This window comes from Megalobrama amblycephala, linkage group LG13 (assembly GCF_018812025.1).
Source record: "Megalobrama amblycephala isolate DHTTF-2021 linkage group LG13, ASM1881202v1, whole genome shotgun sequence".
Taxonomy (NCBI): Eukaryota; Metazoa; Chordata; class Actinopteri; order Cypriniformes; family Xenocyprididae; genus Megalobrama; species Megalobrama amblycephala.
The window spans coordinates 37,581,591-37,596,472 of NC_063056.1; the positions used below are offsets into that span (position 1 = coordinate 37,581,591).

Genomic DNA, 14,882 nt, shown 5'->3' on the forward strand with positions numbered 1-14,882 from the left:
GGATCTTGAGAGAGGAAGTGTCCATTGCTCCCTATGGAGGCCTCACGGAGCCATCGGATAATATCTTAATTTGTGTTCTGAAGATGAACGAAGATCTTACGGGTGTGGAACGGCATGAGGGTAAGTAATAAATGACAGAATTTTCATTTTTGGGTGAACTAACCCTTTAAGCTTTTTAAAAAGCTTACACTAGGACGTAGTGAAAGCTTTTTGAACTGCGAGAGGCGTTACACTTTCTTCATACATTGAATACAGAAGCCAATCTGGTGGAAGCTGAATATTTTCTTCATAACTCTCTAGCAGTTAATAAACAAAGCTGCATGTGTCTTGAGGAAGAATATTGTAGCTGGAGCTACTTCTCTCTGTTTATCTATATGACGAGTCTCTGTCAAGCCAAGTCAAGTCACCTTTATTTATATAGCACTTTTTACAATGTAGATTGTGTCAAAGCAGCTTTACAGTGATAACTGGTACATTATTTTGGCTACACAGCAGCTCTTAAAGAATAGTGTCAATGCAGGCAGATCAAAGCACTGTTGAATATCAAATGTCAAGTCAAATGTCAAGTGTCCCCAACTAAGCAAGCCAAAGGCGACAGGGGCACCCAAAGTCCAACAGGTGACATCAGGTGGCAAACACGTGGCAAATAGGTGTTAAAATGGAGAAAAAAACCTTGGGAGAAACCAGGCTTAGTCGGGGGGCCAGTTCTCCTCTGGCGAACAGTGCTTTGTTATGACTCAGGATGCTATCATAAGTCCGATAGGATCGCAACATTCAAAGTATTTATTTCAAATACGGTCTAAAATAGTCAGAATATAAACCCTTATTAGAGGCGTACCGTAGTGATTCAGGATATGACAAAAACACAGCTTGGAAGATGGATTCATAAATAAAACAATATATATGCTGATTTTGTCGTTTGTGCTGCTGATTTCCCTCAAAAATGATGTCACTTCCTGTCATTCAGAAACTGATTTTGCGAATGATTAACAGGATTTAAAGCGATATTGATGACACAATGTCAAAAAACTATACATTTTTTTTATTAAATGTAGTTTATTCAGTATTTTCACATATGATATGATGTATATAATGGAAATGTGCTTCACAGCAGGAATGACTCACATAATGCAGATTTACCTCGTTTCACTGTCACTGAAACCAGCGTTACTATCTCACTATCTGAGCTTTTGTTGTGCCCTTGAAAAATTAATCGCATTTTCCACAGTCTCGCAAATCTGTTTACTATTCATCATGAAACGCGCTTGAAGTGTCGCTCGCTCCTTCTTTGTAGTAAATTAAAACATTCTGAGTGTTTTTGTGCTCAAATGAGATGAGATTTCTGCGAATGGCTTGTACTACGGCGATTGCGTTGTTGAAATTTGAAGAAAATAACACGTCTGATCTGAGAGAGATGGAAAACGCACACAGAAATCATCAATTTAAATGAATGCTTTGTTGCTGACTTCTGAGGATTAACGATTACGTTTAATTGCAGTGTTCATACATAACTCGTTAGCTGAAATAATAGACAGGAAGCTATAGCCTGAGGAGCCCTGAGAGCCGTTTCCTGTCCCCAGGGTGGCGGCTCTCTCCATTTCTCACAGATTTCCGCTCATCTCCACCCTACTGGCAATCTACAGCATGTAAATGATCTGCAGTGTGATTCAGGGGCAGGTGCTAGTGAGATCTGGGAATGTTGTTATCTTTGTCATTTGTAGATGGCAAATGCACTTATGTGCAAATATGTGGAATTATAGTCATTCTGTCCTAATCAGCATTTTTATTTACTGTGAATATATATATATATTCTAAACCTAACCATTACCAGAAAACCTTTAGCATTTTTACATTTTCAAAAAATATCATTCTGTATGATTTATAAGCCGTTTTCCTCATGGGGACAAAAAATGTCCCCACAAGGTCAAAAATTACTGGTACTATTATCTTTGTGGGGACGTTTGGTTGCATTGTGTTTATTAACATGACAAAAATTCATGTGGCACTTCATTCCACACTGAAAAAGGGAAATAAAAATTAATTATTATTATTATTATTATTATTATCCAGGCATGGAAAACCTTGAAATATCAGGTAAACATGTAGGTGTTTTAATATGTTAATCTAAGGAATTGGTGCCTGACAGGTGCCTGACAGACAGATAAAGGGACATATGATTCAGCATTTTTTAACTTTCTCCCTAATAGAAAAGTAACTAATTGCATTACATTTTTATGCTTTTTATGGAAGCGTGTTGCGTCACTTTTTGCGTTACTTTTTCTCATCTGGGCTGGGCTTGCTTGTTTGTGTTTTAATAGCAAAAAAGTTCTATTACTGGCAAATGTTAAGGCCCTTTCACACCATAAGTGAAATGAATTAGCCTCAGACAGAAGGAAATGCAAATTCACACCTGTACAGTAGAGGGCGCAGCTCAAACAAGAAAGTTCAGCACTCTTCAACAATAAAAACAAAAAATGAAATGCACGTGATGCTTATCTAAAGTCATTTTTTCTTATTAGTATGGTTGAATTGGATCATCGAAGGTCAGCAGCAAAGAAAGTGAGATTAAATACATAAAGTATTATTTTGTGTCATTTAAAATACTTAGTTTGCGTAATATCCTGAGTTTGCATTTCACTGTTTTTTATTCATTTTAAGGAATATTGAATCTGTTTTTGTGCAAGTGAGATGACTAAATGCCTGCTCACATTTGTCTAGAACTACAATAACCATCATGTTTACACGCAATGCCTCGGCACTTACTCCTGATTTCTCTCAACATGAGGACAGGAGAGCTGTCAGTCAATAAATGGGAAATCAAAGTAACTCATGTTACGTATTTGAATAAATAAAAATAAAATGTGTTACTTTACTAGTTACTTGGGAAAAGTAATCTGATTACGTTACTCCAGTTACTTGCAATGCATTTCCACCAACACTGATGCACTTATCCAGTAATCATGAATAAACAGAAAGTCTCAAACATTCATTGGTCAGAATGTTTTAATAAAGCGTTTGTGTTTCTCTCCAGCGTCTCTGCTGAAAGGCCTGAAGCATGCGAACATAGTGCTGCTCCACGACATCATCCACACGAAGGAAACCCTGACGCTGGTCTTTGAGTATGTGGTGAGTATCAGACATGCTGACCGGATGAAAATCAAACCGCTGCTTGCGGACAACGACTCGGATTTGTTTATTTTATAAATAGTTTTTAATTCATTTTATTTTCTGTAACTCCACTCCAAAATGTCAGAGTATTTTTATGTCACATAACCACACATCTCCTGTTCCAGTGCCTCATGGAGCTGGTGTGGTCTCCTGTTTGTGAATAGTTTTGAAAGGTTTAAATGTGCTTTAGTCAGCATTACTTTAGCTCTGGGTTTTTTTTTAATGCTTTGAACCAATCAGCCTCTTTATATGTGGCGTTTGTGCCCGGTCCTGCAGCTCTGGCATTGTTTTTATTAGAGAACTGTTTTTCTAACTCTTTCAAAGCCCTGCTCTTCATCTGTGCCTCACAGCGACAGGAACGTCTCACTGTTTTACACACAGACCTGCAATGAGCCGCAGGCATCAGAGCTGCGAATTAAAGCACACAGGAATAACTCATCCAACAATGCAAGTTCGGTCAGCATTCACTCTGTCCCTGTATGACTTTGTTGATATTTCAAGTCTTCAAGTTCTCAGCTTTCAAATTTTGCACCTTTTCACAAGATGTAAATTAAGTCTCTGGTGTCTCCAGAATGTGTCTGTGAAGTTTCAGCTCAAAATACCCCACAGATCATTTATTATAGCTTGTCAAATTTGTCCCTATTTGGGTGTGAGCGAAAACACGCCATTTTTGTGTGTGTCCCTTTAAATGCAAATGAGCTGCTGCTCCCGGCCCCCTTTCCAGAAGAGGGCGGAGCTTTAACAGCTCGCGCTTCGGTTGCTCAACAACAACAAAGCTGGAGGATCTCACGCAGCCAAAATGAGGATTGTCAGTAACGGTGTTCAGCCTTACATTGTTCAAACCGGAGTCGACACTGATGGAGAGACTCAGGAAGAAGTTACAACTTTTAGAATGAAACTGGACGTTTCCGAATGGTTAGTGGATAAATTTATGTAGTTGCTGTGGAGTTGATTCAACTCATCCACTAGCATGTGCCGTCATGTTAATCTTTTGTGCAAATCCAGCGTTGAATCGACCCTCGATTGTGAAGCAGTCCGGTGTAAAACAACAACTCTTCCTCTTCTCTAAAGCAGCCCAACATGGCCTCACCCCCTTTGTTGTGTGTTCTCGGGGGCGGGGTTTATGTAAATTTAGGGTTAGTGATGTCACCAACCCGGGAAGAAGTTTGTTGTAGTCCCTACCAGCCGTTTGTTGTAGTCCTTAAAAAGCGATTTCTGTAAAAGAAAACATCTCCCTTTGCATCAAACTTTGAGCGTCGTAACTTTGCAGATGTTGTTTATGATCAAACAGCAACATTACACACTAACTAAAGTTAAAAAAGTGAAATCATAATCAAGGACCCCTTTAATGTGTCGTGACAGATTGCTTTAGTGCCTCAGTTCAATCGGCATGTGAACCAATAATCTCTGCCTACTAGTTATAGCATGAAATAAACACGAATGAACATCAGAAGGTATGTTGTTTCAACCGCGGAAAGACATCAAAACACACCACTTTTCGAGTTCAAGTCCAATCTGAAAGTTGAATGCAGAAATAGGGAGATATCAAACGTTTGCTGGTAGGAAGTTTCTGTATGTGAGAATGATGTAAGCAGTATTAATGTGATAAATCATTGCAGTTCCCGTTTGCCTCTGCGCTCTCTTAAAGGTCCCGCTTGTCTGAAGCAGGTTCAGAAATGCCAGTGTACGTGTTAATGAGCCTCCGGGACGATCCGTGTCTGTCTGCAGGGAACGTCTGGTCAGGAGGATCGGCTTCTCTTCCCTGCTGGGAAATAATTAACAGTTAGCTGGTCGCCCAGATTGGTTAGGTTGCTGTGGCTGGTTTTATGTGTCTTGGACACATTTTATTTTATTTTTTAAACTCAATAACGCAATGCTTTTATGTTCCCAGCAAACACTGTTCTTAACATAAAAATAATTATCCACTCAAATGATGCTCTTGACTTTCAACAGAGTGCACTTTTAATTTGACAGGATGTCATGAGCTAATTGGTCCTCAGGAAGGAAAGAGGAACATCAATAAAACCGGTTGTAGGATCAAACTCCTGTCAGTCTTGACACTTGATTCGATGCATCACAGAAAGAAAAGAGCACTTGCTAAATGTGTTTTCTCTGAATGTCAATGCACATTGTGACACTGACCTCTCGTCATTGATCCGTGTCACAGTCTAAAGGGAAGATTTTGCTGCCTTCCCTGATTATCGTTATTTTGTGCTATTTTTGTCTCTCTAATATAACTTACTTTTATGCTCTGGTAAACATATATATATTTTTTTCCTCAGGAATGTATCCTCTCTCTAAATTGGATGAGCGTGAAATTGTGGCACGAGTCTGATTTATTCATGAGAGCTAAGCTAACACGTCGGGGTGTCAAAGAAAACAATCAAAACATGAAGATTGGACAACGGCTCAGCTATTGATAGCTTTGGTCCGTTGAGAGATACGAGCCGTAGCTTAGATATTAATCTGAGACCACCACTGTGATCTCATCAGAGTCATTTCGGTGAGAAAATACACTCGGGCTGAATGTGGCCGCATTTAGATGCGGGCCGCTAACAAACAGAGGGTTTCGCGCCGAGGAAATCAATTCATTTTCCACGGCGAGCGGTTAATAATGATTGACGGCGACGGACGGGCATATCTGAAGCCCGTTTGAGCGAGCGACTGCATTATTCATGAAAGGAAACACGTTTATATGCGGTGCGGGACGGGTAGCAGCGGGTGTTTGCAAATATCAGCGGCCCTCTGTTCTGTGGGCAGAATAAAGACAGAGGAGAGCATCGTGGGTAATTCTTTCTCCCGCCGACTGTATTTACATGCACAGCCACGCGGCCCACAAAGCCACGCGCACCTTCAGACAATCACGTTATTGAGCCTGTAGAAAGAGGCCAAAAGCTTCTGGTCTCACCGATACAGGAAATTATTTCCGTTTGACACGCCGAACGTGTTTGTGAAGCCACACGTTTGTGCTTTTTATTCATTCCCACAGGAAGTGAGGGAGTATATATTAGGGTAATGGTACACTGAAGCCACGGTTCAGTACGTACCTCGGTTTGGGGTCACGGTTCGGTACAATTTCAGTACAATAGGAAAAATGGTCACACTTTAGTTTAAGGTCCAATTTTCACTATTAACTATGACTTTTGCCTCAATAAACTCCTAATTACTGCTTATTAATAGTTAGTAAGGTAGTTAAGTTTAGGTATTGGGTGGGATTAAGGGATGCAGAATATGGTCATGCAGAATAAGGCATTAATATGTGCGGTCCCACTTTATATTAAGTGGCCTTAACTAATATGTACTTACATCAAAAAATAAGTACAATGTACTTATTGGGTTCATATTGAATTGCAAAACACTTTTGTTGCTATTGAGGTGGGATACGGGTAAGGTTAGGGAAAGCCTTGGTAGTGTGGGTAGGTTTAAGGGTAGGGGTAAGGGTTGGGTCAACAGTGTAATTATAAATGTAATTACAGAAATTAATTACAGATGTAATTACATGCAGGTGTTTTTAAAATATAAGTACAATGTAAAAACGTGTATGTACACAATAAGTGCATTGTATAAAATTATTAATTTAAATGTAAGTACATAGTAGTTAAGGCCACTTAATATAAAGTGGGACCATATGTGCTTTATAAGTACTGATAACAGACAATATCCTAGTAATATGCATGCTAATAAGCAACTAGTTTATAGTGAGAATTGGACCCTAAACTAAAGGTTTAAAGACAGTAGTGCAAATCACAGATTGTTCCGACTAGTGGCATTTAGTACAGTACAGTACAGGTCAAGTCAAGTCATCTTCATTTATATAGCACTTTTCACAATACACATTGTCTCAAAGCAGCTTCACACTGACAATAGGAAAATTATTATCGAGCTAAAGTTGATTTTTGATTGAATCACTTCTGTTGTAAAAATTGTTAGTTATTACTTTAGGGGCCGCTTAAAGGACACTTTTCCTACTAAAGAACTGAATGCCGTTCATTTACATGTTTAGTCTATAGCAGGGGTCTCAAACTCAAATTGGCTGGGGGCCGTTTCTGTGATTGACACCTTATAGGAGGGCCATTTTAATATTCAAGCACAAGAAAGCGCAACATTTCTGAAAATTTACTTTCCTTCGCATTATTTCTCATTTACTTCAAATTTCATTTCTAAAATTTAGATCCGCTCTAATAGATAGATCCGTTTAGATCCACTCTAACGGACAACAAAAAACTCCCTGAAACTTCCTAACTCTTCCATCCAGATAGCGGAATTCTCTGTTTTAACTGTTATTTCTATTTCTTATGCGTTTCATTTTTATTATTATGTATTTGGTTCTTCTTTATGTAAAGCACTTTGAATTACCAATTTGTGTATGAAATGTGCTATACAAATAAAATTGCCTTGCCTATTTTTGCCCATACTTAAAAAAATGAAACAGCGGTGTCTCTATCATTGTTATCATCAGTATTAATTTTTAACAGTTAGTGCAAATATTTTCCCTTACTTTATTTTAGCTTAAATAGCATCAAAATCTTGCACTGAACAACACTGAACAAATGCAATCCCTGAATACATTTGTACACTATTCTATTTCTTGCCAGACATCCGGCAATGTTTTTGCTCACAGAGCTGAGCCACGTTTGCCCATGGTGCCGTTTGACGCGCATCGGACGCATTTCGGTGGTTTAAATCGTGCTCGCGACTTACGCGAGTGCTTTTACTGTAATTTAGGCAAACACGCTCATAATAGAAGTGACGCGCTCATTTTCCAGGCGCGAGATGAAAACATCTCAACTTTTCATGTGGCAAGGAACAACCGATCAGCTTCGGCCTTTCCTTAACAACATCGAAAGCTCAGCCGAACAGCTGATCATAGCTGTAGGGCGGGTTTTTATCTCCATAAATATATATAGCAGTAGAGCTAATGCAAGGACTAGACATCATTTTTTCTTTTTTTGAAACTTCGTTATCGTGGAGAGCGCAGTTCATGGTTCCATAGCAACGACAGATGCCACGGGAGCGAAAGCGCTTTGGAAAGAAGGAGATAGTGGCGTGGCCGCTTATGTGATGCGATATCTGTGAATGGCCCCTTAGAAAAGCGACTTTTTCTTTGCATGTGGAATATTATATGAGACAACTAGAGAATAATAATAAAAATAATAATAATAATTTAGCGGGCCGGATTATGTTTTACTTTTGAGATCAGTTGCGGGCCGGGTGGAGGGGGAGGGCGGGCCGTTAATGACCCGCGGGCCGGCAGTTTGAGACTGCGTGTTTGATCTATGTGAATTGGAATAATTTGATAACGTTTTATCTATACATAGGGAAAGGAAAGGGAAGGAGGCCTTCGCAGGGGATAGTTTAGTTGACACTTCAGGGCTGCGTTATCGCCATGTCTAGATGCAGGTTCTTCATCTCATGTGGATACGGCCTGGATCTGGCAGGCTGCGGCAAACCTCGGGATAAACAGAGAGAGACTAATATTAGCATAGATGCCATTTTTCTTATGATGGTAATGAGTACATCAGGTGTTATGGGAAGCGTTCCCGGTTCCGGCTTACCTAATCTATGCAGCCTAACAATTTACATTTCATATTGAATTATAGAAGTAGATAATGTGTTGTGTATGCAATACAGATGTGTTTTTAGTCTAGATTTAAACTGACAGAGTGTGTCTGCTTCCCGAACAGTGATAGGAAGACTGTTCCAAAGTTTAGGTGCTAAATAGGAAAAGGATCTACCGCCTGCGGTTGATTTTGATATTCTAGGTATTATCAGCTGGCCTGAATTCTGAGATCGCAATAGACGTGAAGGACTATAATGCTTTAAGAGCTCGCTCAGATACTGGGGAGCTAAACCATTTAGTGCCTTATAGGTAAGTAGCAAGATTTTAAAATCTATACGATGTTTAATAGGGAGCCAGTGCAGTGTTGACAGAACCGGGCTAATATGTACAGCCTCCTATAATGTATTAAGCACTAAGCAGTAAACAGAATGCACTCTTGCATAGGTCATATTTTTTTGCAGGGCTGATAAAAAGCAAAAATTATTTGGTCACAATCAGCTACAAAACTGAAAAGCATAAAATAAATAGAATAATGAGAAATAAAACATGTGCATTACTAGTGTTACAGTTTGCTCAATTTAAGCTATATTTAAACATTCAAAGCTTAAGCCCAATTCTTCTATACTTCATTTTCTGCGTTCTGCTCTGTTTTGTGCACAGTTGAGTGCGCGAGCCTTTCAAAGTATTCTCCTTTGTCCATGAGCGCAGAAAGACACATTCGATGCATGCGCACTACCTAGTGGACTTTGTTTTCAAGTGCTCAAGTCATTTGCATATGCTTCTGTTCTTTTTTCCTGTTGTGGTGGTTGGCAAACAGCGTTGTATTACCACACACGCCCCCTTCTGGATCGGAGTGTGGATTACCTGTGACTTACTGTATTTGTCTAACTGCATGAACCAAACCGTACAGTTCATGTACCGTTACACCCCTAATAAATAAATAAATAAATAAATATATATATGTGTGTGTGTAGATAGATAGATAGATAGATAGATAGATAGATAGATAGATAGATAGATGTCTATTTGACCCAATATTTGCATGCAGTGTTTTTTTTTTTTTTTTTTTCTCATTGTATTTTGAAGCAGTTCACTAGATTTTGTTTCTACTCTGTGTCTCCTGTCACTGCCTCATGTCCCTCTTTTCTCTTTCTCTCTCTGTTCAGCACACAGATCTGTGTCAGTACATGGACAAACATCCCGGGGGTCTCCATCCAGACAACGTCAGGGTGAGTGAGATTCTGCTCACTTTGTTTGCTTTACTCTTCAATCTGCTTGTAGGTGATTTTGTGATTAAATGTCCAGTCAAATCCTGGTTGTTCAGTATTTCGTTGTGCTGTGGTCACAGGGAATCCACATACTGTTCTTAGACTGTCTGTTGTATATTGTATACAAATGGCAAGCTTCAATCTGATTGGCTAGATTTATAATAAAGGGTATTATATTTGTGATTATAAAAATAAAAATGATTAAAAACTGTCTTTTGCTGTATTTTATGTAATTTTTTACACATTTTTGAATATATTGGCTTCAATGACTATCAAACAGTGGTTCCTCTGATTGAAGAAAAATTAATTTCAGAGCAAATAAATATATATATATATATATATATATATATATATATATATATATATATATATATATATATACACACTGCCCTCCAAAAGTTTGGAAACACCCCTGGCAAAGTGTGGTTTTGGACGAGATCGGCATAAATCCTTATCATTTTTTGGTGCAAATACATTACAGTAACTTGACATTATCATTGAAGACCAGCAATAATAATTTTCATTTTGATTAAATAATAATGTAAATATATACATGTCAAAGTCAGACATGCCCCTTTGCCAGCTGTGATGCCTGGTTACTGGTTTAAACTTGGCCCAGGTTTGTAAAAGATTTTTGGCTCAGCACACCTTAATATCTTCAACAATTGATTGAAAATTAAGTTTAGAATACAATGAACCAATCAGAACCCAGTTTAGGTCAGATAGCTGCTAATGCTGGATATTTTGATGACGTTTTTTCTATGTATAAACTGTTTTTGTATAAAATATGTTTTCGTAGTTTGTGTTGTCCCTTATCAGTGCAAAATTATCACAAATTAAAAAGGATTCATGCCAATATTGTCCAAAACCCCACTTTTCTAGGGCATGTGTATATACATGTACTGTATATATTTATTTACTTATTCATTTATGAAACATAATTTTTTATCATATAACTCGGATCTAATACGCAACCTGGGAAAATCTCAGAAGTAGTCTCTGGTTTTGTGATATTCGTAGTATTGAATCTTTCAAGCTTTTTTTCTCTTTTTTCTAAATGTCATTGGTGGCTTGATTAGCTCGTTCTGGTAGTGTTTGTTTCTTGTCCAGAATAAGCTGCAGTGTGGATCGGACTAGTGAGACGATTGTTTCACGTGGAGTGTACGGTTCTGATTCTGACTTAAAAATTTTACAGCATGTTTTATTAATGACAGCTAAAGTATTTTTTCTCGGTCTTGGGTAAAGACCTTCCAGGCCACTTTGATTTCACCCTCTGAAACATTCTGCATTCAGAAGTAGAGCAGAAGTCGTGTGAGTTCAGACTGTGACCCATTTTACCGGCTTCCTCATCTGTCAGACGTGAGTGTACCGGCCGCACGGAGTCTCTTCAGTCGTGTGGCCCATCAGCTCAGATAATCGGACCAGAACCAATGATTTGACCTTTTGAAAATGACTTTTGAATGCTGCTTGTGCTCCTCCAGTGAGTGTCTGGCATCTGCCTGTAACACGAGACCTTCGTGCCCATGTTTAATTGAGCAGTAAGACCACACACTCGCAGAGTAAGAGCAGTGTGCTTGCTGACTTCAGAATGTTTTCTTCGAGCTCAAGAAATTACCTTGGAGGACAGACTTTCAATTAAAGCTGAAGTTTGTCATTTTTGGAATGTTAAAATATTTTCTCATAACCCATTTTAATACAGTATACCATATTTTTTGATATCTGAAATATGCTGTGACTCAAGGTTGCGTGTGACACACCAAGCCATGCAAGCAAAATGTCACTTTAAATGTTCATTTTGCATTGCCAAAGTTGGAATACACAGGCTCCTGCTGGTGCTGGTGGATGTTGTAACTACACCAATTTGCAGGCCAAAAGCATCCATCAATCTCTATTGGCACATGCATTTAAAAGTAGGCGCATTTTCTGATGACTAATTGACTGTGGCACTTGATTTATTTGACATAAATGGACAACACAGTTTTTATATGGTTAAAATTGTCCTTGAAATCAATTAAAAAGTTAATACATGACAATGCTTGTAATGATTTTGTAGAAAGTTGCTGTGAAAAGAACGTAATTTATGGTGTGTCAGAGTGAAAGTAAGACGTGATGGAGCGAATGAGGCCATGGAGCAGAAGGCTGGTGGGGAGACGGGTGTTGCTTATGTAATTCATCAGGTTTTTGTCACTGTGGATTTACATAAATAATGTATTTATCCTGTTTGGTCCCTCATTGAAATTCAAACCAATAGAGAATTCATGATAAATGACAAGCTGACAGAAAGGGAATGAGAGCAGCTCACCTGAAACAGGAACGGCCCGCAGTCAGAGCCGAGACGTTTCGTTCTGTGTTTGCACAGACTGTTGTAATTTTGGCACTTAAGTTCACAATGTCGTGTTATTCAGCAGCATTGTTAACTCGTTCCCTGACAGGCTGCAATTTACACCGGTTTCACGACCCTTAAAGAACATTCAGTCAGAGCTGATGTGACTAGTATTCCTCTGTTGATTCAGATGCTACGTGTGTTACTCTGGGCAAATAGTTCACTCAAAAAAGTTACAAAAGTAGCTATATTTTCAGCATATATACATATATCTGATTGGCTGTATAGTGTGTATTTTATATATATATATATATATATATATATATATATATATATATATATATATATATATACACACACTGTATAAATGAGCAATTTCACAGGAGTAGCCATGCGATATGCTCACAGCTCACATAATTACGCTGTGCTGATATACAGTCATATTGCATGGCTAAGAGTGTGATATTGCGTTTATACAACAGTTTGACGGCACGAGTGTGTAAATAAATTAAAAACAACAATAAAGTGTCTTTAAAAACCTCTTATGTGCAGAACTACTTCAGCCAAGGATTCAAATCTCGAGTTGAGAGTTTGACCAAGGCTCTGTTACTAATTCTAAAACATCACTTTAGAACTAGTAACGAAGGAATGTTGAGTCCCTCCATTGAAACTCTTTGTATTTTGTACAGTATTAGAGAGAGAGAGAGAGAGAGAGAGAGAGCGTATGATCGTGTGAGTGAGCATTACCTGTGTCTGAAATAACATTCATTCTTTTGGTGGATGTCCATAACGTTATATCCATTATAAAAATCTGTTTGAATGTTTGCTGAGGAAAACGATGTTTGTGTTTGTCCTTTTTATATTTAAGGTCATTTTCCATAATAGCGCTAAAACAACATCCTTTGTTTACAAAAGTCTCTTTCAATTTAAAAGTCTCTTGCGACTGACTCATTCACTCGTAAGTTTTGCCGCCATCTAATAGCGTATTATTGTAACTTTGACCCAATACATGGACCCTTCCTCAATACCAAATACAACATATTATTTATATAAAATAATATTTATTGTACAACAATATTTAAAGGATTAGTTCACTCTCAAAAAAATTTTCCTGATAATTTACTCACCCCCATGTCATCTAAGATGTTCATGTCTTTCTTTCTTCAGTCGAAAAGAAATTGAGGTTTTTGATGAAAACATTCCAGGATTATTCTCCTTATAGTGGACTTCAATGACCTCCAAATGGTTGAAGGTCAAAATTACAGTTTCAGTGCAGCTTCAAAGGGCTTTAAACGATACCAGACGAGGAATAAGTGTCTTATCTAGCAAAACGATCTGCCATTTTCTAAAATTTTTTTTAAATGTACATGCTTTATATGATCTCCTTCCAAGTGCTTCCGCCAAAACGGCACTTTCTTATTCTTCAAAAAGCTTACGCTGTATGTCCTACACCTTCCCTATTCTACCTACGGAAAAAAACGGAACTGGCGCTGCGTTCGTTCCGTAAGTAGAATAGGGAAAGACATACAGTATAAGCTTTTTGAAGAATACGAAAGTGCGGTTTTGGCGGAAGCACTTGGAAGGCGATCATTTATGTTTATAAAGCATATAGATTTTCATTTTTTTTTTTTAAAATGACCCATCGTTTCACTAGATAAGACTCTTATTCCTTGTCTGGTATCGTATAAAGCTCTTTGAAGCTGCACTGAAACTGAAATTTTGACCTTCAATCGTTTGGAGTCCATTGAAGTCCACTATAAGGAGAACAATCCTGGAATGTTTTCATCAAAAACCTTAATTTCTTTTCGACTGAAGAAAGAAAGACATGAACATCTTGGAAGACATGGGGGTGAGTAAATTATGAGGACAATTTTATTTGAAAGTGGACTAATCCTTTAAATTATCAACAATAGCCATTATAAATGACAACAGGAAACAAACACAACTGTACAATTCAGTCAAACGTACAAAAGTTAAATATAGCCTTAATTTATTAAATTTAACATCGCCCAATTTGATTTGCTCAGGAACAAGTAATAGATTAATAAGACCAAAGATTGCCCATTTTATGTACCCAAAATGAATTAAATCTCATGTTTAACCACTATAAGAGCCAGCGGCAAATCCCTGAAGCACTGGCTGAGATGAAGCTGTTCTCGGCGGGTACACGAGCACTGAACGGCCGCTGACGGCCTGGAGCTCCAAAAAAGTCTTAACAAATTGTAAAATAGACACTATGATTAAATATGAGTCACATATTTCAGGTCTAAACAACTACATTCCAGCCTGACCATGACACTCTCTTCAAGTGGAGTGATACAAACGGTGAAAAGGTAGGAGTGCTGTCATCACTATAATATTGCACGGCTCTCAGCCAATCAGATTCAAGAACCAGAAAGAACTGTTGTATATAATATATACACAGACACACAGTATATATAAACTGTATGTATAGTATGTTTATAGTTGAATCTATTCTAAAATATATGATTAAGTACATTATCATTTGTGCGGTAGTTAACGCACCATTAAATGCGTCATCTGTTCAATTCTCTTGTACTTC

The 14,882-nt window shown here is 38.1% G+C and overlaps 1 protein-coding gene across 4 annotated transcripts in view; it reads left to right on the forward strand.

The window, feature by feature from the left end:
- The window catches only part of cdk14 (cyclin-dependent kinase 14), a 197,208-nt gene that overhangs the window by 78,164 nt on the left and 104,162 nt on the right, over positions 1-14,882 (forward strand). For all 4 annotated transcript variants that reach the window (XR_007179207.1, XM_048153943.1, XM_048153945.1 and 1 more), the window contains 2 exons: positions 3,032-3,126; positions 9,895-9,957. Coding sequence is in view for 3 of the 4 variants with exons in the window: in XM_048153943.1 (XP_048009900.1) it covers positions 3,032-3,126; positions 9,895-9,957 (158 nt within the window). In the remaining variant the exon portion in view is untranslated. The remainder of the gene's footprint in view (positions 1-3,031; positions 3,127-9,894; positions 9,958-14,882) is intronic.